The sequence below is a fragment of the Anastrepha obliqua genome, chromosome 1 (assembly GCF_027943255.1).
Source record: "Anastrepha obliqua isolate idAnaObli1 chromosome 1, idAnaObli1_1.0, whole genome shotgun sequence".
Classification (NCBI taxonomy): Eukaryota; Metazoa; Arthropoda; class Insecta; order Diptera; family Tephritidae; genus Anastrepha; species Anastrepha obliqua.
Window position 1 is genome coordinate 83,361,466 of NC_072892.1, and position 22,628 is coordinate 83,384,093.

At 33.9% G+C, this 22,628-nt stretch overlaps 2 protein-coding genes and 2 non-coding genes across 5 annotated transcripts in view; all 4 read right to left on the minus strand.

Annotated features, from left to right (window-relative positions):
* The window catches only part of LOC129235540 (uncharacterized), a 32,824-nt gene extending 22,189 nt beyond the window's left edge, over positions 1-10,635 (minus strand). Inside the window, exon 1 of the mRNA XM_054869433.1 lies at positions 10,121-10,635. Within this exon, the coding sequence (XP_054725408.1) occupies positions 10,121-10,187 (67 nt within the window). The 5' untranslated portion in view covers positions 10,188-10,635. The remainder of the gene's footprint in view (positions 1-10,120) is intronic.
* Positions 10,636-11,126: 491 nt separating this feature from the next.
* On the minus strand, positions 11,127-11,210 carry Trnal-uaa (transfer RNA leucine (anticodon UAA)). The gene has a single exon. It is a non-coding gene; the product is annotated as a tRNA-Leu (tRNA).
* Positions 11,211-16,288: 5,078 nt separating this feature from the next.
* Trnal-uaa (transfer RNA leucine (anticodon UAA)) lies at positions 16,289-16,372 on the minus strand. Its single transcript has one exon. It is a non-coding gene; the product is annotated as a tRNA-Leu (tRNA).
* Positions 16,373-19,049: 2,677 nt separating this feature from the next.
* LOC129246844 (myosin heavy chain 95F) overlaps positions 19,050-22,628 on the minus strand; it is a 67,670-nt gene continuing 64,091 nt past the window's right edge. For both annotated transcript variants that reach the window (XM_054885516.1, XM_054885508.1), the window contains 3 exons: positions 21,268-21,369; positions 21,107-21,202; positions 19,050-20,415 (listed from right to left, as the gene is read on the minus strand). In XM_054885516.1, coding sequence (XP_054741491.1) covers positions 20,267-20,415; positions 21,107-21,202; positions 21,268-21,369 — 347 coding nt within the window. In that variant the 3' untranslated portion in view covers positions 19,050-20,266. The remainder of the gene's footprint in view (positions 20,416-21,106; positions 21,203-21,267; positions 21,370-22,628) is intronic.

Genomic DNA, 22,628 nt, shown 5'->3' on the forward strand with positions numbered 1-22,628 from the left:
TGGAAAGAGTATGCCAAAATTGGACTAAGCGGGTGGTCCATTTGAAACGCAGTCACGGTCAACATTTGCATGAAATAATCTTCAAACATTAAATTATATGGACTGTACTATCAATTTAAATAAAAATTTTATGCATTTTATTGAATTTTACGTGTGTTTTTTTGAAAAACTTTCCTATATATCCTTAAAAATCACCCTCTACATACGTGCAAGCCTGAATATTGAGTCTCAATGTGTCTTAAGTTGGGTGCCTGAATTCAATTTGCTATTTTGTATGCAGAACAGCAACAATGTATTTGGGGTAAAAAACCTGCACGCGAACTACAATTTGTTTGTTTATTATTGTCTTTAAAGGTTTTGGTTTACTTTCTTGTAAGCCAATCGCATATGTATGTATACAAATGCCAATAAAAACAAAAAACGAAAACATAATTCAATTGGGGGCTTTTTTGCATTTTATTAAATTTTTGCATTGAGTTTAATTGCAAACGAAAATGCATATTACACAAAAAAAGTTATGAACTGCCAATGTAGTCGTCAAGGTCGTATAATATACATATTTTGTTTGAAAGTATATCAAATTATGTGCATAGGTATATATGCGGGTATGTACCCTGTTGGGAAATCGACTGGAGATCCAATTTCTTAAATAACCATTACTAGTTCGCGTCTTTGGGAAACAACTGCGAATACTTGTAGGTCTCTTTCTAAGTACCCACTGATTATATTACTGGGCACATCACTTTTGACCGATAAATCTGTCCGAGGTGCGCCAAATTAGATCTCGTTTTACTTAATAATACGAAAAACTTATCTCAAAATAATTAAGTTTAAAATTCCAACCTTTCAGATTTAATTTGATTTGAAAAGATCTAGGAAATTGAGGATCAAGGTCTGATTATTTATGTTTTTCAACACTCTGAAATGAAATTATATACTCTAAATATATAGAAGATGGTCCACAATGTGATTTTTTATTGAATCATTTGTTCTTTCCCGCTCTTTCCCCGCTAGAAATGTTGACAGAAAGTCAGTATCATGACGAAATTAATCGCTTCACGTTTGAACAACATTGGGGAATATTGTAAACTTATTTCCAAAGTCAAAGTAGAGTAGCCCAAACAGTGCGTTTATTGAAAAAAAAAATTAAAATCGTCTTTTCTGATGAAGCGCTTTTTAATCTCGGGGGCTACATTAAGAAGCGAGACTGCCGCTTCTGGAAATCGACTAACCCGCATGTGACCGCCGAGAGGCCAATGCGTCTTCAGGTAGTCACTGTTTGGTGCGGTGGATCATTTATGTATTTTGCTTTGAAAATACTGCTAGAAATGCTATTTTCGTCAACGGTGAGCAAAGCCATGATAAAAGATTTTTTGAAGAAATCGAAGGAATGGTCTTAGACGTTTCTTTAGTTTCAACAGGATCGCACGCAGTGCATACCATATTCGATATTTTGCGTACCAAATTCAATAATCGTTCAGTACCAGCGTCTCGGTGTTACCAATTGGCCACCTTCGAGCTGGGATTTAACGCCATTAGATTCTTTTGTGTCATGAAGGGCCGATGTTATGCGAACAATCCATTATCAATTCAGTTGAATATCGAGGAATCTGTTCGGGAGATAGAGCCAGAAAACTTAACAAAGGTGTTGAAAAACTGGGTTAACAGGATGCTCTACTTCGAAGTTAGCAAAGGCAGCCACATGAATGAAATCATGTTTCATAAATAATGGGAATATTTGTTCTTTCAAATAAATTATAGGTCTATGAATAAGTTCGTGCGGTTTTTTTTCGAAATTTGAATTTCGGATCATTCCCATGGCTTTTAAACGTTTGGAAATGGTTGATTGATCAAATCCCAAAGTTTTTGCAACCTCTTCTTGCGTTTGAGCCGGATCTTGATCGAGCAATTCCTCCAATTCGGTATCCATGAACTTTGGCGGCGCACCCTCGCGTTCTTCGTCTTCCAAGCCAAAATCACCACTTTTAAAGCGTGCAAACCACTTCTGGCACGTTCGCTCAGCTAGAGCATGCTCACCATAAACTTCCACCAAGATACGATGACTTTCGGCTGCTTTTTTCTTCATATTAAAGAATTCCCCGCAAAAACACATTATTTGGCACGAAATTCGACATTTTCAAGTGTGGTAAAAATATTGTTGTTTACGCTTCAAATAAAAAACTTATACTGACGTTTGTGCCTTACGACAGTAGCTCTCCAATGAATGTTTGGAAATGTGGATCGATGGAATAATAATCAAGTTACGCCATCTGTTGTAAAACCGCACGAACTTATCGATAGACTTATCCATTAATATAATATTATACCGAAAAAATGTATTTTTATTTTGTTTGGTTTTGAATTTTTACTACTGTGTATATCTGTTTAAATCTTTTTTATCCCCGCGATTGTGGTATGATTTAAATCTTTATGGAAGCTTATTTCTTTGCCTTTAGCATTAATTATTGGCTTAGAAATACAATTTAATTAAATTGCTTGTCGTGCATTTATTATGAGCCATGAACATATATACCTATGAAATGAGACTTTCAGCTATTAGTCCATAGATGTCGCTAGGAGTATTTTTAAACCTTCCCAAATGCCTTGTTTTTTTCGTCTGTCATCTGTCAACAATATTCAGTTCATTGTTTGTTACGTTTTATACAACCATGCATTTTTGTCGCTCTTAAAAATGTCGAATTTCGTGCCTTCAAACTACGATTTGCGGACATCGTTGATTTTCTGTTATCAATTGAAGAAAAACGCTTCTCAAGCTCATCAAATGCTTATAGAAGCTTATGGTGGACATGCACTAAGTAGAGCACAGTGCTTCAGGTGGTTTGAAAAATTCCGAAGTGGTGATTTTGGCGTGGAGAACGAGGACCGTGGTCGGCCACCGAAAAAAATTGAGGACGCCGAATTGCAAGCATTGTTGGATGAAGATGAAGGTCAAACGCAAGAAATGATGGCAATGCAGTTGGGAGTGACCCAAAAAACCATTTCCAAACGTTTGAAAGACATGGACATGATTTTAAAGGTCGGGAGATGGGTGCCGCATGAACTGACAATGTGACAATGCACCGCCACATCGAACAAGAACGACCCGGGAATTGGTGGAGACGTACGATTGGGAACTGCTGGTGCATGCGGCTTACTCACCAGACTTGACGCCTTCCGATTATTATTGGTTTGCATCGATGGGTTACGCACTTTCCGAGCAGCGCTGCAATTCTCACGAAGAAGCCAAAAAATGGTTCGATGATTGGTTTGCGGCCAAGACGGCATCCACAAATTGTCTGAGAGATGGGAAAAATGTGTCGCTAGCGATGGCTATTATTTTGAAGATTAAATTTGTAACCATTTTTTGTTAATAAACGTTTGAAATTGAAAAAAGTCTCATTTCATAGGTATACACCATGGTATGTACAATCTGAGGGTGGCTTGGCTTCAATTGCTTATCCCTCTAAGTTACATACTATATATAATATTTACATGAGGCGATTTTTTGGCAGGCGATAAACTCTTGAAAAATCGCCTGGCAAAAATTGACCTACGGTCTCTTTTGAGGCAAGCGATTTTTTCACCAGATAATCTATGGAATCACCATTTACACCAGCGATTTTTTCTGAGCGATATTGAATGGCCCTGTGTTAATGCTGCTTTCCTGTCTTGCAGTCTGTTCTGTTTAATAACTTTCTCTGAGTGGGCTTTTCCTTTTATCATTGATTACCTCAGCTATAGTTGGGAAAATGTTGGCGTTGCGAATATAACCAATTTGAATGCAAAACGCAATTTAAATTTTACATTTATTAAAACAAATTATGCAAATTAATTAGCATAGGCATTGTTTCGATAATTTACACAAACGACGGGCAGCAATAATTTTTACTAAATGAAATGCATAACAGAAAACTATATTTTCATCGTTGTCATATACTTGTACTAAACAATTGTCATTGCGGCATGTGAATATATGTATCTTCAAATCTCACCAAAATGTATTATAAAGTTACAAAAAAACAAAGTTCACTTTGCAGGTTAACTCTTTTTCTTATAGGGGCCGCACTTCTACGCACAAACACCTGTTTCGATTGCGCTTTTAAACTTCCACTGTTGCAATGATAGCGAATTGTCACTTTTTTTTGTTGGTAAAGAAAGTTAATTTGCAAAAATTACGCTTTTATTAACATGGCTGTTGAAGGCGCTTATTTACATACTTTCAATGGAAGAATTGAACTGCTAACGTGTTTTTCATTAGGAAATTTATTATAAATTCGTATTAGTGAAACGATTAGAATATTTAAACTGATTCATGAAATTGTATGTTTGTCTGAATTAAAATGAATCATTAGCTATTAAAAATGGCATGATTAAAGGCTGCTATGTAAAAGTTGGTATATCTTATCAAAAAATTTCCCCTTCATATCTAAGCATTAATCAGTTCACTAAATCTGCGTAAAATAATATTTTTTTATTCAATTCTTACCACTCAAATTTCTTAATTACAGTCACTATACACACAAAAAGTGTGAGCCATTGAAATATTATATGAGATCAAGTTAATGCTTGCATTTACTTATGCATCAGTATACGCATAATTTCTTGCTTATTCCAGGCATATCTTAACTCAAAATAAAAATACCATATACTATTTGCCTTATCAAAATAATATGAGTAGAATTATTTTTTATATCTGCGAGCAGTTCGTTTCACGCTTTTTGACAGAAAGTTCAAGAAGTAGGGCTAGATAAACTTCATGTATGTATGTGCATTCCTCAGACAGTGGACAATTTACATTTATCTACACACTTCATTTCAGTTTGTTACATAAAATGTCTAAATAGAATTCTTTTGTCATGTTGTCTTCAATAACTTTAGTTTCACCAACACCACTGCTACAAATACAACCTCATACCATTACACTTAGCTTCCCAAATTTCACTGTGGGAATAATGTTCTTGTTGTTAGGACTCTTAGCGTCTTTCTGAAAACTCTGTTAGGTCCATCGAGAATATATATAGGATTATTTTTGTCTCATCACAAAAATACTGTTATCCTAGAATTCCACTGAGTGCGTAACGTCAGTTAGAGCAAAAGAATGCAGTTTGCCAACGTTAGCATGCGATGATAATGACTTTTTTTTTGCACTTCTTGATGAAAATGTGTGTTTTAAGAAAACTTTTCGGACTGTTTCGTGACTTACTGTAGGTACTTATATACTAGCAGTAAAGAGCTTTCTTAACTAATTATTAACGTAACTTATTATTACAAGGTATGTTTCAAAGTATGCAGTTGGTTGGTTGGTTAAAGTGGTGATTCTTCCAGAATCCAACTAGAGCTTCCGCACCATTTTGTTGCCGGTTGTTGTGCGGTTTAAGAACCTTATTAGGTTGTTGAGGTCTAAGACAGACAGTTGTTCGAGATTCTCAAGCAGCGGTTGGCCCAGGGTTAACATTCTGTCCTTCCATAGGGCAGGGCATTCACAGAGGAAATGGAAGATTGTTTTCTTTTTCTCCGGTTGTTTACAACCGTGACAGTATGTATTGTGAGGGATGCCCATTTTGGCTGCTCCGATAGACCAAAAGCCAGTTATGACTGCCGTTAGTCTCCGACGATTGCTCGAGGTTGTAGGTGGGCCATAACGTTCTGCTAATTTTAAATTTCGTCTGGTCTTTACACCTATAATTCGCGATTCGGAGGTATTTTTGGGAAATTGTACTCTTGACTGTACTCTAACTTTATGGTTTTCATTCAAGGTGGTGAGGCTATTCATACTTTGTTCCACCACTTTAGAGGTTGTAGTAGCCGAACCCAGTGCCTGGATTGCAGCTTGGCTATCCGAAAGAATAGCGTTATTGCCATTAAAAGAGTAGCCTACAGGCTTCCCCACTACTTAAAAAAAAAATAAATAAATATTTTTATTTAAATTCTCATATTTGGTTGTCATTATAACATTTTTATAAAAATGAGTGGGCTTGTAGCAAAATCACCTATAATTTCCGCTTATGTCGGTTTGTCATGGCACAAGGCGAATCCACATAAGGTGAGTTCGCTATAGCATCTGATTTTTTTTTTTCTGAGGATTCGCTGGGTGGGACGCCAAAGTGCCCTGCTTCTTTTTTATAACCTCATTCGTTTCTTTGTAGTCTTATTGAAATTTCGACAATCCAACTCCCAAAATTGGGAAAGAAAATACTATACATGTAAATGTTATTGTCGCTCAAACGAACTCACCTATGAATTCGGCTTACCATGGCATAATGTTAAAATGATATTGGCATTTTATGTAAAATTATGTCTTCAAACGGCAAAAAGAAAACCAAGCGTCAAAGCTCAAATACTGAATACAAATTAAGAATTTCTCTTCTCTGACAACGTTAGTATATTTTCAATGCTTATTTGGATTCATTACAAGCATGTATAATATATAAATAAGATATAGGCAAAACCTCTAAAATCGTATATGTATGTACTATTAACATTTTAGACCGGATTCTATTTACTATGAGCCAAAATTAAAAAGCAAATAGCATTGCCCTGTTTATATAAGTAATCAACTACATTTTGTCTTGGATTCAGCAAGATCGAAGTGAAACTCCTATGACTACGTCTATGTGAAGTATCTGCAATTTTATACAACTGGATCTTATTATTAAAGCCAAACTAAAAGTCGTTTTATAAAGTGATTGTTCTAGTGTAGGAGGTATCACACCCACTGAAATCTGTGAAGTATTTTAGTTTCTTAGAAGTTTTTGTTTTGATAAATCAGTTTTTCTAAATATCTCGATCACATTAAATATGACCACAAAAATATGTTCTGCAAATATCAATACGCCACCTACCGGGTCCAATTTTTGGGGGAAAAAATATTTCCTTTTGTGTAGTTAATACACAATATCAATCAAATTGGACCATAAAACATTTTTTTTTCGGAATCTCTCAATCCCAGCACCTTCTAGACGGCCCAGCCAAACCCATGACTCTCCCAGGGATGCTCCTATCGCAATCGAATAAATAGTAAAGGAACTCATAAACTACAAATAAACTTTCTCATTTCATATTATATAAGAAAATAACTTCTTTCAACACATTACATATTGCGGTTTCGAAGCATATCGAATAATTATCTATGTTAGATCGTCGGCCGGTATGTCCTACGCTTATAAAACGTTTTCTTTTCATAGGTAAAGACATTTCAATGCAAAATGAATTTTTAGTTTTTTGAAGTGAAAACTTCTTTAGAATCGTTGGGAGTGATTTGAGAAAAAGTGAAACGAAAAAAGCGACACTCTTGGCTACGAATATTACATATAAACGTAGCGACGAACTAAATAACTTTTAGGCCAGCGCCGACAGCATGGCGCGATAGCCGAGCGGCTAGCAATGTGAGCTTCCGATCCAAAGTCCTTGGTTCGAATCACAAAAAAAAAATTTTTTTATACAGTTATTTTATTTTATTTTATGATATGTTTATGAGGAGCTTTTTTTCATGGCAGAAATACACTCGGTGTTTTGCCATTGCCTGCTGAGGGGTGAGCGCTATTAGAAAAATAGTTTTCCTTAATTTTGGTGTTTTCACCGAGATTCGAACTGACGTTCTCTCTGTGAATTCTGAATAGTAGTCACGCACCAACCCATTCGGCTACGGCGTTTGTTTAATTTTACTGATGCAAAAATGAGGAAAAATATATGAATAAAGTTTGCTTACTGTTTACACATTTTCCAAAGGTGACGGAGAACCAAAAAAAAAGTCGATTTTCAAACAAATACGAGTGCATATGTGTAATTGTGTTAGAGTTTCGGTCACGCCCCAGCAAAACCTGCGTGCATATGTGTTTGTAACATTCAAAAAAATGTAATTGTGTTACAGTTTCGGTCACGCAGGTTTTGCTGGGGACACTCATAATAGCAACCGCGTGTGTATTTTAATATTCGTAAATATTTTCATTTTTAAATATTTAGTGTCGTGAGTATCGACAGAAAAAAAATCAATGAATAGCATCACGGAATTCATTCACTAAAATTTAATCAAGTATACACCAGAAGTATCGCGTATACTTACAAAAGATTACAATAAAGTTCCAATGATTTTAAGTGGCGATTTTAACGTAAATTTTGCATTGGACACAACGGTTCCTTTAATTGACGTTCTCAATACAACATTCAATTTAAAAATGTGTAACAATCGCACTGAATCGACAACACGATCAAAAACAACCATTGACGCGGTATTTCAAAGATATGTTGACAACATCGAAACCAAAGCATTTGTATCATATTTTAGCTATCATAAGCCACTCGTATCATTTGTTGAAATTGAAAACATTGAGGATGAATAATAATAAAATGAAGAAAATAAAATATGAACTTTATAGCAATATTATAATGAACCTATAATTATCCCGCTCCTAATGCTGCTTTCGTCTTATTCTCTCTCAGTTTGTTTTACGGAAGGTTTCACTTCTATCGCGTCTAACCGTTAGACTGGTATTTTTTTGCATAGCTTCATCTTAATTATGCAAATTGCACTTATTTAATTCAATTATCCTCTCGGGATAAAAATGTTATTGTATTTAAAACGCGCAAGGCGTTTTTCATTATTATTTTTAAAAGCAATTATATTAGTTGCAATTTATAAAAAAAATAAAGATCAATTATTATTTTTTGGAACTTAATATAATATATACATTGGCGAGCATAACTGAGTGCATGAGTTAGAATTTTTTCGTAATTTTTTGTATCATTTACTTTTTATTTATTTATTTATTCTTTAACTAAAGCTTTACTGATTTACTTTCGAGATTAAATCAAAATTTGGAAAATGAAAGCAATTTTCATCTCAATCTTGAATTCTTAATTTGAATATTTAGAAAGTTTTCGAGTGCGCCATAACATGGTTCTTGAAATTTTAGTAAATCAAGTGCAAGTTTTAGTTTTTAAAAATCACTTAGACTTACAGAAAAACTTTCGGACGGCTTTTTGGACTTTATTCCTTATAAAAATTAGTTTCTTGTGGGAGAAAATGAGCAAGACAAATTACAAAAAAAAATAAAAAAAATCAACTCCAGATTTTAAAAATTACACTCGTTATATGAAAAACCCGCAAAAGAAATCAATACAAAAAAATTTAATCAACGCGCCTCTTTAATCGCTTGAAACTTGCACTTTCGCATACCGAAATTCAATAAGCTATAAAATTGCCAATTTTTCTGGGACATTTTAACCCGTTTTTTGACAAAAAACAGACGATACAATCAAGTCACTCAATACAGATAACATAGCTGTGTGGCATTTATGTAAATTATGCTTCTATAATAAGCCAGTAAATCAGATGGACCCGAAGTTGAAATTGTGTGACTGGTGGGATACTCGTACTAAATTTTGTAATTCAGATCGAGTAGGAGACCTGATGCGTCAGTAAGCTAACCAATTGTTCGCGCGAATTGTTACGTAAAGTTTCGTAAAACAATTGTATAAATATTAAATAAAATGTGAACGTTTGCAACGGTTGAGCCACTGTTTCGTAACGGGTGGGGCAAGTAAAAACTACTTGCATTTTTGTTTTTACTATATTAATCTTAATCATATTGAGTGTGTGTACCCTAAAATAACTAATTCTGTAAATTAGAAAATCGACTAAAGCATTATCATACTGAAAACAAAAAAAAAACCAAAAGCAAAATGCATTATTCGCCGGGGTCACTTTACACAGAATGACCAAATATCTCACTTATTTAATGGACTTCTACATACATACATACATATGAATGCATCTCACTGGGCCCCATAAAATATAAGAAAATAAACTTCCATTGAAAAACAGCAAATACGAAGTTAAGTACAGAGATAGAGATGAGCTCAAACTTGTTTTCAAAATTCATCATCGGCCACAGTAAAAATATGCTGGCATATTTTACAATTCTAATTTTGTCGAAGATATCAAAAGAAAGCGTAAAATATTCATTAACAGACACACTCGTATATGTACATACATACATATGTGAGGAATATGAAACATATGTACAAATATCTAAACAATTTCGTTCTGGACAAATGTGCGAACACTGATAAACATTCCCCCAACAAAATGTTATCTTTGGTAGTTGTTATGCGATCTTACCATAGTCTAGGCCAGCAACAAATGCTAGTACGAGTAAGGACAGCTTCGGCAACCGGCTCATGTACATTTTTGCTGTTTTTATTGTTTTTGTTATTGATTGGTATTTTTATTTTTTATTTTTTCTCTTTCGCAATGATAATAAATTTCTTGAACTTAGAATTGAATAAAGTGCTCGTATGTATATGTGTATGTATACTTTAATCCTATAGTTTTTTGTTATCACCAACAAACACTTATCGAAGTGGTTAATAAGAAAGACTCGAACAAAGTAATATCGATGTATTCGAGTGTGCAACGTCGTAGTAATAAAAATGCGAATTTCTTAATGATTTCGATATTAATTTGCACGAATAACAAAATTTTATTTATTTTTTCGCGTTAAAATATTTGATTTCTAAACTCGTCGATGATCACGAACGAATGGGTAAACGACTTTTAAAGCGGGAAATTAAATTGGAAAACGTTTCTGTTATGAAGCAGTGCGACTTGATTTTAACTTGATCTTGACTTCACGAATGTTGCTAAAAGACTGTCTCATCGGCTGGCAGCAGATATCTGAGAGAGAAGCCACGCAAAGCCAGAAGCGGTAGTGAATCAACAAATAAGTGGCTAGAAGTTCAATGCGCAGAGTAATAAATGGTGACGCATTTCGTTGTGAGCAAATCGGCTTTGCTAAGAGCGTGGAGTACTAATTTGAGGAGAGTGAGTTGTTGTCTCTGTGGTTTTGACTTGATTATTTTAACGTTCTACATACTTATATATAAACTGTTTTTACTTTTTGTCAGTCTATCTATATACATATGTACATACATACATATATAAAAGTTGTTTAACAACAGGCACTACTGCTATATGCGTATGTATATATTTATGTATGAATATCCTTCATATCGTCAGTCGTTTCATGTGAAAAACAGTTATTTCTTTCTTATCATAATTAATATTTTAGACAAAATAAACAAGAAAAATTGTATGAAAAAAAATTTCTAACAGAAATTTAATTGATTGTCAGGTGTGGGGTTCGAACCCACGCTCCCTCTCGGGAACCAGAGCTTAAATCTGGCGCCTTAGACCGCTCGGCCAACCTGACTATATTCACATATCTGCCAAATTCACTACAAATAACAAATATCGTATTATTCACAAAAGGGAAATTTTAATTTTGTTCCTGGTTGTGGTCTTTGCTAAATTAGTGTGTTTGATAGCTAGGGGAAATTAGATCGTTGAGCTCATTTATTTAGAATACAATTGATTCTGTGGAAAGTGTAAAACTTTTAATTTTTATAAATACAGTAATGAACTTCTTCTCAGCATGACTATGTATTTTTTAATTAGTTTAATACTTTTTCTCTTGTTGTTTTTGTAGGTTTCTGTCTAAGAACATTTCATCTATAGCTTCAAAATAAATAATGCTTATTGTCAACAATTAGTTCAAATGGATCAGAAGCCACGCTAATTATTTAGTAGTTAATTTAGCTCACTTCATATTTTTTGTATGTTGTGTACAAGTATGTAAGCATGCACTTACATATGTATACCTATTACAATAAGCCAAATACACTTACTGCAAGTTTACTATAAACTTATCTCAGTAAGCTCGGCAAGTATTGTAAAACATAAATAACAATTATACTTGGAATCAACAAATTTCTCTCTTATTAATCAATTGCTTTGATTTAATTATTAATAATTGCTTATAAGTCATGCTACTATGCATTGGTAGTTTGAAGAATAAAAAAATCGGATTTGTACAGCAACGACTGTATCCAGTGAATTTGTACTAACCTACAGACGAAAAGGTATAGGTTCGAATCACACTCCAATAAATTTAAAAAAAAGAAAAAAAAAAATTAATACACGTGTGTATATGTTATTACATATGGCACAAAATTAGTCAGCCTATCGGAAGATTTATAATTTTTGTAAATAACGTTCTACGTATATGTGAACTAGTCAACTGCAGTATAGAACTAGACGAGCAATGGAGGGCGTAAGATCAAAATAAAGTTTTCCATCACTCAAAATCATTTTCTTTTTTTTCACTTATTTTATACATCTGTCCATTGACATTAAGTATGTTGTTTAACAATTTGGTCAGGATTTATATACATCGCTTAATGGTCAGTGTCAAAAGCGATAAAATTTAAATAAACGAAATAATATACAATTAAATAATATACAATACAAGTTTCACTTTACATGATTACAATTGTACAACTATATAACAGCATTTTGACTATTTTTACATATTTATTGTTTTTACATATTTATAGTTTTTTGTTTTTTTTTTATTTTTTTTTTTTTTGTTGTTTTTCTTTTTTAATCTAAAACAAAATTTATTGAAAAAAAAATTATGATTATGCGCCACCATACAGATATTCTCTTCTTAATTGACGCGATAACCGCTTACGCGATTTTGGCCGAGTTTAATAAAGCGCGCCAGTTACTTTCTTTCTCGTGCTAACCGGCGCCATTTGGACACACCAAGTGAAGCCTAGTCCTTCTCCACCTGATCTTTCCACTAGCTGCTACCACATCGAATACTTCCATACAGATATTGCCTGTTATAACTTAAGCTAATTTTGTATCTCTGGGGCGATGCTACGACTACTAACATGCCCGTTAACTTCGATTATTTCTATGATTTTATCGCCATTTTCTTTAACATCAAGAATGTCTGAACGAAATCGACGAAACCAAAATTGCACTTAATTAGCTTGTACAATCTCGACACCACAAACACCATTCATAATTTCAGCGGCTTGGCTTGTATTTTCGCCTTTATCAAAGAAAAGCTGTAAAATGTATCGAGTTTTCTTTTTGTTGACTTCCTATTTTAACTCCCTGTAACTCACAACTGAATGGATCAAACAAAAAACAGCAAAATAATTTTTTTAGTGTGAAATGTCACCTTGACAACGAGCATAAATTTTAAATTGATTGATTGATGCTTACGAGATTACAAGGTCCATTCGATCAGTTCAAGTTTTGAATACTTTTTCCAATACATCTGAATAATCTAAATGAGCCCAATCAGCCAAAATGCAACGCAAACGATGGTCATTTGGTTTCAATTATTACACGAGCTGTATTTCATAAACACGTAAGCTAGAATCCCTTACGTAAATTTTTCCACGTAGTCGAAACACAAAGTCCAACAAGTTGAGAACGGCGACGAATCGACATTTCGGCGTCTTTTTCAGCACTTCGCTCTATGAACTTCGCGAACAGATTTATTTTTTTCAAAGTAAATTTCTATAATTTGGAAGCGTTTTTTTTTGGCGTTAAATGATTTGTGATCAAATCATAGTTATCGATATCGATAGTTCCAGTGCAGCTAAAAATCACCCTTTAACAGTCAAAACTTTTAATATGTCGCGCTGCTATTTACGCCATCGTATTTCTAGAAGATAAGTCTCAAAGTTCTCGTACTCATTAACATTTGTGAATAACTGAAATGGTTGCTAAATTTTCTGAAAGCAAGAAAACAAACAAAAACAAAACAGTTTCTTCTTGTGACAAAAATACTTACACTTTTCATATCATATTCATTTTGTATAGTTTCGTTGATAATGTTAACAACCGTTTTTTTTTATTTTCTCCGCGCTATTACCTTCTAAAGAAATTTCATCATTTTGCCACTCTAAAGCTCAAAACTAAACAACTCGGGGAAGCCTGGAGCATTCGGCCAAAGTGTCTAAGACATTCGGGTTTACATTTTCTCCTAAATATACATATAAACATAATTGCACTCCGCTGTTGAGCACTTCTTTTGTATTCCTTAGACTTTTTTATTGTAATTACAAATTTACTTACTGAATTATATAAAATATTAATCACAATTTATGTCTACGAGATGGCTGTGACGACAGACAATTGTGAAAGGTTTTATTTAGACTGCTATCAAAGTTCTTATTACATCAAACACTCAAACATACCATATCTATTCAGCTTGCCAAAATATTGCGGGTTGTTCGGAAAAATTTGTATATCACAACTAATTTTGAAAACACTAAATAATAAACTAGTTTACTTCAATGCTTGTTGGAATGGCAAAATCGTGACACAGAGTCTTTCGTAGGTTATAATAGCTGTGTTCTTCTCTCAATGAGAAGAAAAACCAAAGAAGTTAATTAATGGAAAATTGTCATCACTTGCAAAGGCTAGAATGTATAAGAAGAGATACGAGCTGAGTTCGTTAACAAATTTTTGTGATTTGCATTGTGATTTGCTGCGTTGTTATTATTCTTTCTTAAGTTTCTGCACTTCGGCATGCACAAATATGTGATAGTATATGTAAACATCAGCTGCTTATAGATAGCTATAGCACCAATAAACGATGGCGTATATACATATATCATTATGGTTAGTCCTACGGTTAAGAGTGTGTCGTTATGGTTTAGAACCTTGACTTTGAGCTTTACTGATGGATAATTTTTACTGGCTCAAATTTCTCCAGTACAAAATGAATATCTCTCTTGCATCTAACTGTCATTTTGCTCTCTCAATTTTTGTGTGATGGATAATTTTTTGGCGTTACCGAACGCATATTTGTGAAAATTAGGAATAACCTCCGAATTTTTGTGTTATTGAACGATATTATTTAATTTTTGGTGTATAATCAAGAGAGTTTTTTTTTTAATTTTTTTTTTTCAAATAATTTCCAACATTTATGTATGCAGTAGTTCATTACACAAAATTTGTCAAAAGCTTGCTTACATTACCTTAACTCATAAATTATCATTGCAACAATGAGACCAAATAATACTAATTAACCGTAGAAAACGCAATTTAATTTATTTTTTATTTCTATATCTATTTTTTTTTAGTTAGTAATACTTTTTACCTATATGCTTCAAAAATTTAATACCAAAATAAAATCTGCATTTAAAAACGACTTTGAAGTGAAACTTCTTAGGCGATGGACGAGCGAGAATGAAGAGTAAAATTTCAACGTCATGCAACGTTTTGGGCATTTTCGTTACGCGAAAGAGAAAAAAGATATAACGTAGAGGACAAGGAGAGAGGCTTTAGGCAATTTTTTCTGAGTTTTTCCTTGTGGTTGCTAATTTCTAGTGAGAAATAACAGTGCCTACTTTTTGGCGCTTGTTTGTTGGTGCAAACTTGTAGGAAATATATTTTTGGTGCTTACTTTTTGCCGTTATATTTACTTGGTGCCTACTGTTTGGGGCGCTTTTTGGTTCCAATTTTTTTGGGGTTTTTTTGGTGCCTCCTTTTTGGGCTCATTTCCGTTTCCTGGTTAGTTCTTGTGTGTACTATAAAGTGCTATCCATTCCGGCGTCGGATTTATTGGTATTGCCTTGCGGTAATTTGTGCCGTTGCTGCGGTCCTGCAATCGCTACGTTTATGCGGGTGATAAACGCTCGGAGTAGTGCGCGTTGTTGCCACGGTTTGTGTCCGGCGTTTACCTACACCGGTCGACCCTTCTCAGTTTTTTGTAAATTTTGTCTATTTGTATTAATGCAAATGTTGTGAATTTATTTAGATATACATTCTTTCTCTCTCTCTCTCTCTCTCTCATTCTCTCTCGGGTCTCTCCCTCTTTCTTTGTCTGCCTTTAAAGTTTCACTTCTGTTATGTGTACTACGCTACACGCACTTTTTTTTGTTTTTTTTTCTATTAAATTCATATTTTATCGCTTCATTAATATACATTCACTTAAATTTGGGCATTACCTTAGTCATACATTTATTCCAAATAAATAATATTTGATAAAAATTCTGATTTTGTTATTTTTAAAACAGTTCCGTCCAATTAATCAACCCAAGTCCATGTAGCTTCCTTTGAAATTTCGACTTTAAATGTAATGCAAGGCTAACGAGCTTTAAAAAAATGGCATAACAAATCCACTCAATGGCAATGCTAACTTACCATATTTAACATACTTTTTCACACCCTTTGGCTACGAACGACAAGGGGCCAAGTAATTTTTGTTCACACTTCACTCTTTTATTCTTTTAATCTGGTCCTGTGAAATCTCTAATAGTTTGGGGTTGTGAAAAAATTAAATTTTGTCAAAAGCAAAGTTTGATTGGAATGCAAATTTGTTCTGCTCTAATATGACTTTTGTATGCGTTTAGGTTGTCTTCTAAATATGTATATAAAAATGTACAATAAATGTAATGTAAATAAAAATAAATTCTCGGTTGTCAGGTGTGGGGTTCGAACCCACGCTCCCTCTCGGGAACCAGAGCTTAAATCTGGCGCCTTAGACCGCTCGGCCAACCTGACTATATTATTATAAACACACAAGTTACCACTTAAGCAAAATCCTTTTCATATATACCTACCATTGGTTTGCGTTCAATATTCGTACAGTAGCAAAGTCAACAACCAGCACAAGTGCTAGACAAAGAACGTAATTTAATAGTACTTACGTTCTTTGCTACAAATTAATATGAAACATACAAAGCCTGCAAACGTTCGAGGCAGGAAACTTCTCGGGCTGCACTAAAAAGACCAAGTGGTGTTTCTAATTTTCCTAAGCTAGTACTACCAAAGGAGAAACGACTGACGTATTTAGGTGAACTTGCAAAAAATTGTTTTCAGGGTTACGAAATTCGTTTTACAAATTACTTTAACTTTTTACTCATTACAAACGTTTTGAGATTCAGAAGCGATCCCATGTGACCACAAGTTGTTGTTGCAATAGCACAAAACATTTTCAGAATTTACTTACCGTTATGAAGTGAATAATTGCGTTATGTTTTTTTTTTTGCTTTTGTAACTTAAGAATGCAATGGAGAAATAAATAAATCAAATATGTTCTCAACTATAAATTTATTTTGTCTTAATTAATCAACTTAAAAATATTTGTAAGGTGAACGCTGGCTTTATTTAATATAATGTGGCTCATAAGAATTATGCACTCTACCCCGATTCGCATTGACGCAATATTTGTCTTTAGTGAATAGATTCTTAATGCATTGATCGCTTATTATAATAAATTTATCTATAATTGTAATTGGAGGTTCTAGTGGTGATGGAGAAGAAAGTGAATTAAAACGAAGATTTCGCTTTATTTTATAGTGAAGATTGTATTAATTTCCTTCCATTTTTCAGCATTATGAAAAAGTACCAGCAAATAGAAACAGACTGGTGGAAGGGCGTTTATAAAGATATGGGACGAAAAAATAAACGAGTTGCGTGACTGCCCAACGTCACAGGGCTCTCGGCAGACGATTTCTGTCCGAAGTAACATGAGCGGAGATGATAGCGGTCACCATATTTATACTGAGGGCTCAAATATGGACATTGAAAAGTGGTAGAAGACATAAGAATTCCGCTAAACTAACTATACACTTCGATTGACTTGAGCGTATTCGCGGAAACCAATAGAAAGTGGTCCCTGACTACTAACTGTAGAGTCTTCAAAGCGCTCTGGCCAAGACTGAATTTTAAAGGATAAAACGTCTGCTTGGATGCAACAGATCAACTACCAGCGACCTCATAGGTGTTATAACGGATCACTGCAATATTGGCATCCTAGCCAGTAAAATCGGTGTACGTCACAATGACTTCTGCAGGAGCTGTGGAGATGAGGAATTTGAGGCGATACAACACCTCCTCTGTGAATGTCCTAAACTTCAAAGAAGCCGTGCCAGATATCTTGGTGACTATTTCTTTGAAGGCCTGGAAAATTTGCAAAATGTCGCACTGAAAGGACTAGTTACATTCATAAAAGGATCTACTATGTGTTGATTTTTTTTCGTATATCACCAACACAAATTCAGTTTTTTTTGTCACATATCCGCTGATTCGTTAGCCTACCATCTGATTCTGCCAAATTCGCTGAGAGCCGGTTAACGGTCTGATATTGGTCAGACCTCTAAAATCTTTTCACTGTGAGTTTACTGGCGCGGCAGTCCTAGATCGGGAAAAGCACGAGTTCTTACGGTACGTAGAACCGACTACCAAGGGAATGGATTTTAAGTGTTTCGACCTCTGGTTTAATATATGCAAGAATAAAATTACTTTTAAGGGGGTCTTCTGGTCTCCAGCGAAAAAAAAATCGATTTTTTTTTTGCATAATTTTGTTGTATGTGTATGCGAGAATACGCCACAGAAAGGATTTTTTGAAAATCGCATTTTTTCACATTTTTCTGGGCACCGAAGTGTACCCTCCTCCGGCCGTTTTATCATAAACTTTATCTTTAAACGCGTTTCCCCGAAAATCGTGTTTTTTAAGCATTTTGGTCACACTTTTCATAGTAGTTATACTCCGATTTCAATGGTTTTGGTCTTAAAAGGTTCTGAAAACTTACCGCTAAGTTTCCCCGTGTACGATTTTTTTAAATTTTTTTTCATTCCATTTTTATAACCTTTTAAAGTTCAAAAAATGAGCAAAAAAAAATTTTTTTTGCAAATTGTTGCATAACTTTTGAAAAAAATTTAAAAAAAAAAATCTGTCACGGGAAAACTTAACCAGGGCAACTCTGAAGACAACGCATATCTAATTTTTGCTTTCTGATTACCCAGGTAGAAAAACCGTGACCAAAATGGAGACCTGTTTCGTTTGGAGGTGGACGTCTTCAGCGCCATTTCAAGGTCGCGGGTGTTAATTTTTTTCAAAGTCAAAACCATTTTTTAAAAGCCAAGACATGTACCTTTAAAATAAAAAAAATTTTTTTTTTTTAAATATTCACAGGATTTGTCACAATCAATCCCCAAAAAAACCCTTCATTTCAGGGCCTCGAGACCAGAAGACCCCCTTAAGAAATACATTCTTAGAAATGAAATATATTATATAATAGGAGTAAATAGAAGTACGAAAAATAATCGGACTGTAGAGCATGCAACGATTATTATAAGTTGGTTTTAAAAACCCTTTTAAAACAAACTCCTGAAAATTAAGTTGGTCCCACTGGTGAAATCATTAAATGTTTAAAAAAGTGAACATCTATAATAATTTCAAGTATAAAGTATTTATTTTCCATAGTATTCATGTTAGCTGTGGTTTTGTATACATAAAATTATAAATAGACATTCTTAATACGTAAGTTATTCGCCCTATCTTTTGCTAGTTATAACAAAACATAGCTGCTTTTTTATACTGTTATCAGTAAAGTAAACTAAGAGTCCATAAGAATTACTATTCCATATTTGTATGCCAAAACGATTTAGAGGTTTTTAATAAAATACATACATGCATATGTTCATGACGTACACATAAAAGACACATTAATTTAATTATTCTCAAGAGTTGTACATTACTACTGTACCTCCATACACCCGCATAGTGTGCTTGTGGTGTTGAGAAAGAAGACACAGGTATTGAATAATTTTTAATTGTAAATTGGATTTGAGTAGTAATTTAAAGTACATGTATGTATGTGTAATGTACTGTTGTATAGGAGGCGTATAATATTTCTGAGAAAATGTTGAAATGTTTCGGTTGCAATATGTAATTATAGAGTTCTGTGCTCACATCAAACAATAACGTTTCTACCTAACTTTTTCAACTGTTTGCGTGCGAACGAGATTTTTGACATTTTTCAATATTGTTCAAAAGCTGGTTTTAAAATTCGCAATTTATGTAATTATATAAGATATCTAAGCAACAATGAAAATACTGAAGCTACATACTTTTTCTGTTGATTTTATAAAATTTGGTCTTCCCTAATTTAAAATTTGCAACGTTTTACATTTTCATTTATAGCAACTAATGTTAATATAACTTTATAAACTCTAGCAAATGGTTCGGTAATACTTCAATTTAATTAAATACATTTCTTTTACTTCAAAGTGTGCAACAATTGTAATTACGCAACTTATATTAATTTATTTTCAGTTATGTATATATCAGGCAACCAAACATAGAGTAGCAATTTGCCAAATCTAACGCTATTATTACTGCTAAATTTAATTCCCTTGCTCTTGTTGATACATTGAAAGCACATTGACCGACGGTTCTTAATTTGTTTGGATATCAAAAAGTGGTTTGCAAAAATACATACACTTACAATTTTAGTAATCATTTATTTAACTACTTTTGATTTATTTGCGATTTCAACTGAACAGCTGAATTTTATGTCAATTACTTATTTAGTCTGCATTTCCCCCATTTGCCTCACTTCAGTGCTAGATGAGAAGAAGAGCGTTTGGGAAGCTCGATGGTTTTCTTTTTTAGTTATTAGCACCTAAATTTTTATATGGTTTGCCCCCGTTACGTTCCCATTCACGATTAAATTCATGCTCTAAAATCTCAGCGCCACGTTTGCGTGTCAGACCGGTCTCCTCCAGGCTGAGTTCGCACATCTGCATGTCATCGACGCCTGTATAGATTACAAGAGAAGAAAGCATTGTGCATATTTAAATGTCAATATTTTTAAATACTTAAATAAAGAGTATTTTTTTAAGAGTTTGAGAGCTTAAAAAGATAATACAAAACATAAATATTGTTGAAATGGTAGATAATGTCATGGCATTTATTTTTTTAAATATGATATCCGGTATATGTATGTCCGCAGCGGCTGCGAGTTCCATGAACCAATTTTTGACTACTTTTTCCAATAAATCTGAATAATAAATCTAAATGAGCCCAATCAGCAAAAATGCGACACAAACGATAGTTAATTGGATTAAATTCTTGCACGCGCTGTATTTTATAGGCACATATGTCAAGATCCTTACGTAAAGTTTTCCACGTAGTCAAAGGACAAATGCCAGCAAGTTGAGAACGATGACGAATCGACATTTTGGCCTCTTCTTTAACACTTTGCTCTATGAACTTCGAGCACCGATTTTTTCCTCCAAAGTAAATTTATATTACTGAACAGAAATGCCAACACAGTTTGCCATTCTCAGCTGTCGAACCATAGTTGTCGATATCGATAGTTCTCATGCAGCTAAAAAATTCCTGATATAGGACGCATGTCTTTTTTAAGTAATCACAAATTTTGCAGAATCTCTAATCATTTCGATGCATCTATTATATTTTTTAGATCTAAAAGTATAACTCCTTACCTGCCACTAACAATATAGGTGGTTTGTCGGCATGCAATTCCATTTGTCTCGCTATCCATTGCCCATCAAAGTGTGCATACCAGAGACCTCGTTTGGCTGAACGGGAATAAAAAGAATAGTTTGAAAACATGTATAAAAACTTTTAAATCCTTTATACTCACTATTTTCAGGAGCATTAGCCCGCATGAATGGAATACGGAAGTAACGATGTTGAGCAGTTGTGATTTCCTGTTTCGGATGTGCGAGCGGTGGTGCCTTATAAGCTGTATAAATACAAAATATATGTTTATATGAATAAAAGATACATAAATACATTCATCTTCCCTAAAAAAATTAACTATTCTAAGGCAGTAGAGCAGAGCTACCAATGTGAGCGCAAAATTTTTATTAAAGTGTTTACGCTCTTCGCATTTACAATTTCCAACGTCTCGCTGTTGGTCTTCGTAATGCTGTTTAAGTTATGCTTTGTTTTAAATAATTAAGATTGTCAAAACAATTCCAGCATTGAGGCGTTTAATATGAATTTGTAAAATTTTAAAAATTCAATTCCCATTCAAGGCAAAACTTTTCCAATTCGTTTATATGTATTTCCTGTTTGTATCAAATTCCAAAAATTCGGTATTTATTCCACGATCTGTAAACGGAAACTGAATCGCTGCCAGCGTTGCAAACGCTCATCAGCTTCGAAAACACGAGTGTGCATAAAAGCCGGGCTGCAAAGTATGGCTTCTAGGCCCATAACTAATCGCCTTGCTCGTTATTTTTCTTTATTGCACTAAACATGAAGAGGGTGATACAGTTGGTACTTAGTTTGAACAGGAGAGGCATGGACAACAAGAAATTTGTTAGCATAGTTTGTAAAATTAGAACAATTTGTTCATGAAATTGTTCATGCAGAAAATTACCCCAAGTAGAACTATTACCAATTCAGGGAGTTAATAACGCTTAGCACAAGAGCAATTGCAAACATAGACAGCTAAGAGGCCCTGGATGCTTGTGATCATACCACAGTCTAATCTGAAGCTGTAGCGAATCACTTCACTGCTTTAAGGCGAGGCGAGAAAGTATATGAACTTGCAAGAAAAGATACTTTCGTATTACTATAATTCCACTAATTTGAAATGTTAGTCACTATAAGTAGGCACGAAGGGGAATCACATCAGCTCTTGTAAAACAGCCAAACTGTGTATGCTGATAGACAAACTGGCAATCAATCCAATTTAATCTGGGTCTACGTATATTGAATAATAAATAATATAATTTTTGTGTAATTTGCTTTTCTATGCTTATCTGTGAGAACTGTGTCCGGTAGATAAATAAGTTATGCAGCGCCCACTCCATACTTTAAATAATTCTTAATAATTATTATCAAATAACATAAACCTGCATTTTTCGCTCTCTCGATATTAAAAACAATTTTATAGGTATCAACAATTTTAAAGCAGAGTTTGTTAATACTATTTCAGCACAGACAAAGCACTTCGTTGAAGAACGCTGAATGAACTTAGATGACTTTATTTGC